The sequence below is a fragment of the Crocuta crocuta genome, unplaced genomic scaffold, assembly GCF_008692635.1.
Source record: "Crocuta crocuta isolate KB4526 unplaced genomic scaffold, BGI_CrCroc_1.0 scaffold613, whole genome shotgun sequence".
Lineage (NCBI taxonomy): Eukaryota > Metazoa > Chordata > Mammalia > Carnivora > Hyaenidae > Crocuta > Crocuta crocuta.
This window is the reverse complement of record NW_027528880.1, coordinates 965,460-967,035: the sequence shown is the minus strand read 5'-3', so window position 1 is coordinate 967,035 and position 1,576 is coordinate 965,460. Positions and strand designations below refer to the sequence as shown.

General features: G+C 66.7%; 1 protein-coding gene across 1 annotated transcript in view; it reads left to right on the top strand.

Moving 5' to 3' along the window:
- The window catches only part of KCNQ2 (potassium voltage-gated channel subfamily Q member 2), a 48,572-nt gene that overhangs the window by 42,903 nt on the left and 4,093 nt on the right, over positions 1 to 1,576 (top strand). Inside the window, exons 24-25 of the mRNA XM_077756815.1 lie at positions 1 to 90; positions 385 to 516. The exon at positions 1 to 90 is cut by the window's left edge and continues 3 nt beyond it. Of these exons, the coding sequence (XP_077612941.1) occupies positions 1 to 90; positions 385 to 516 (222 nt within the window). The remainder of the gene's footprint in view (positions 91 to 384; positions 517 to 1,576) is intronic.

Sequence of the window (1,576 nt, the reverse complement as noted above, 5' to 3'; positions counted from 1 at the left end):
GGACGCTGCGGATGACAACAAGAGCTGTAACTGCGAGTTTGTGACCGAAGATCTGACCCCGGGCCTCAAAGTCAGCATCCGGGCCGTGTGGTGAGGGGCTCGGCGGCCGCTCTCCCTGGAACGTGGGGCCTCTGGGGGCTGGTGTGGGGGCACGTGCTCTGGCAAGATGCCTGTGCCTTGCGGCCCCCGTGGCATGAGGGGCCACCTGCCCGTCTCGGGTGCAGAGCACGGAGGCTACCGGGGGCGGCTTCCAGGGAGCTGAGGGGCCCCAGGGGGGCCTATGTAGTGGAGGGACGGGGACAGGCCCAGAGGGCCGCAGCGAGCGGGACGGTGCGTGTTCTCGGAGGTGCTGGGGGGCCCGGGCTCACAGCTGCCCTCCCCCAGTGTGATGCGGTTCCTGGTGTCCAAGCGGAAGTTCAAGGAGAGCCTGCGGCCGTACGACGTGATGGACGTGATCGAGCAGTACTCGGCCGGCCACCTGGACATGCTGTCCCGCATCAAGAACCTGCAGTCCAGGCAAGACCCCCCCCCCCCACCCCAGGCCGTGGAGCCCGGTTCTTCGGGGCCATGGCTGGCGTGGGGCGACGTGGGGGCCCACATGCCGCTCGCCGAGGCGGTCAGGGCTGCCTGCCGCCACCTCCGGGGCCTCCCTCTCTGGCCCCGTGCCGGCCCTCCGTGGGCTTCCTGCGTGTCCTCGTGTGGTCTGTCTGTCGTAAGATTTCTGTTGTCTCTCCCTTCTCGCCCTCCTGCCCTTGCTCCGGTGGGCAAGCGTGTATGTGTGTGCGCATTCACATGCACACGTGTGCACAGGTGTGGGTATCTGTGGCCACACGCACAGGTGCATGTGTGTGCACATGTGTGCACATGTGCCCGTGTGCACGTATGTGCGCACGTTATGCATGCGTGTGGCGTGTGCATGTGCCTCTGTGTGTGCTGGGCCGTGTGTGCAGTGGGTCCACGCATGCACGTGTGCACTTGCGCACACTAGTGTGCGTGTGTGGTGGGGGTGAGGGTAGTTCTCTCAGGAGACGGACCTGCCAGCAGGTTCCTCTTCTTCCAGGACAGGGGCTTGTCCACCCCCGTCCCTCGCAGGGCCCCCTGTGCGAGGCGTGTGAGGCGTGGCAGCGCCAGGGTTACCCACGTGCTGCAAATGGACGCGGGCCCGGGCGCACATGCGTGCACAGGCACGGATACATGCACACACGTGTGTGTGGTGTCTGTGAGGAGCCCACACAGCTGTTCCCGAGGTCTGTCCGGAAGTGGGTCACAAGCTTCAGCCAGTCAGAGCCCCTCCCCTGCCCAGGGTCCCTCTAACTCCACTGGTGAGTCCCGGAAGCGGGGCCCTGGCTGCAGCAGGTCCGGACGGTCGGGGGACAGTCCGAGGGGCCAGCCAGCCCCTCAGGCCCTGTCGGTAGTGAAGGCCTCATCTGGGGGGGTCAGGGTGCCCATCCTGCACCCACGCACCAGGGACGGATCTTCCTGTGCCCTGAGCTGCTCCAGTTGGCCAGGTAGCTGGGGTGACCCCGTCCTCAACACGGGCGGAGGGTGTGAAGTCAGCTGCTCACCGTTCCCCCGC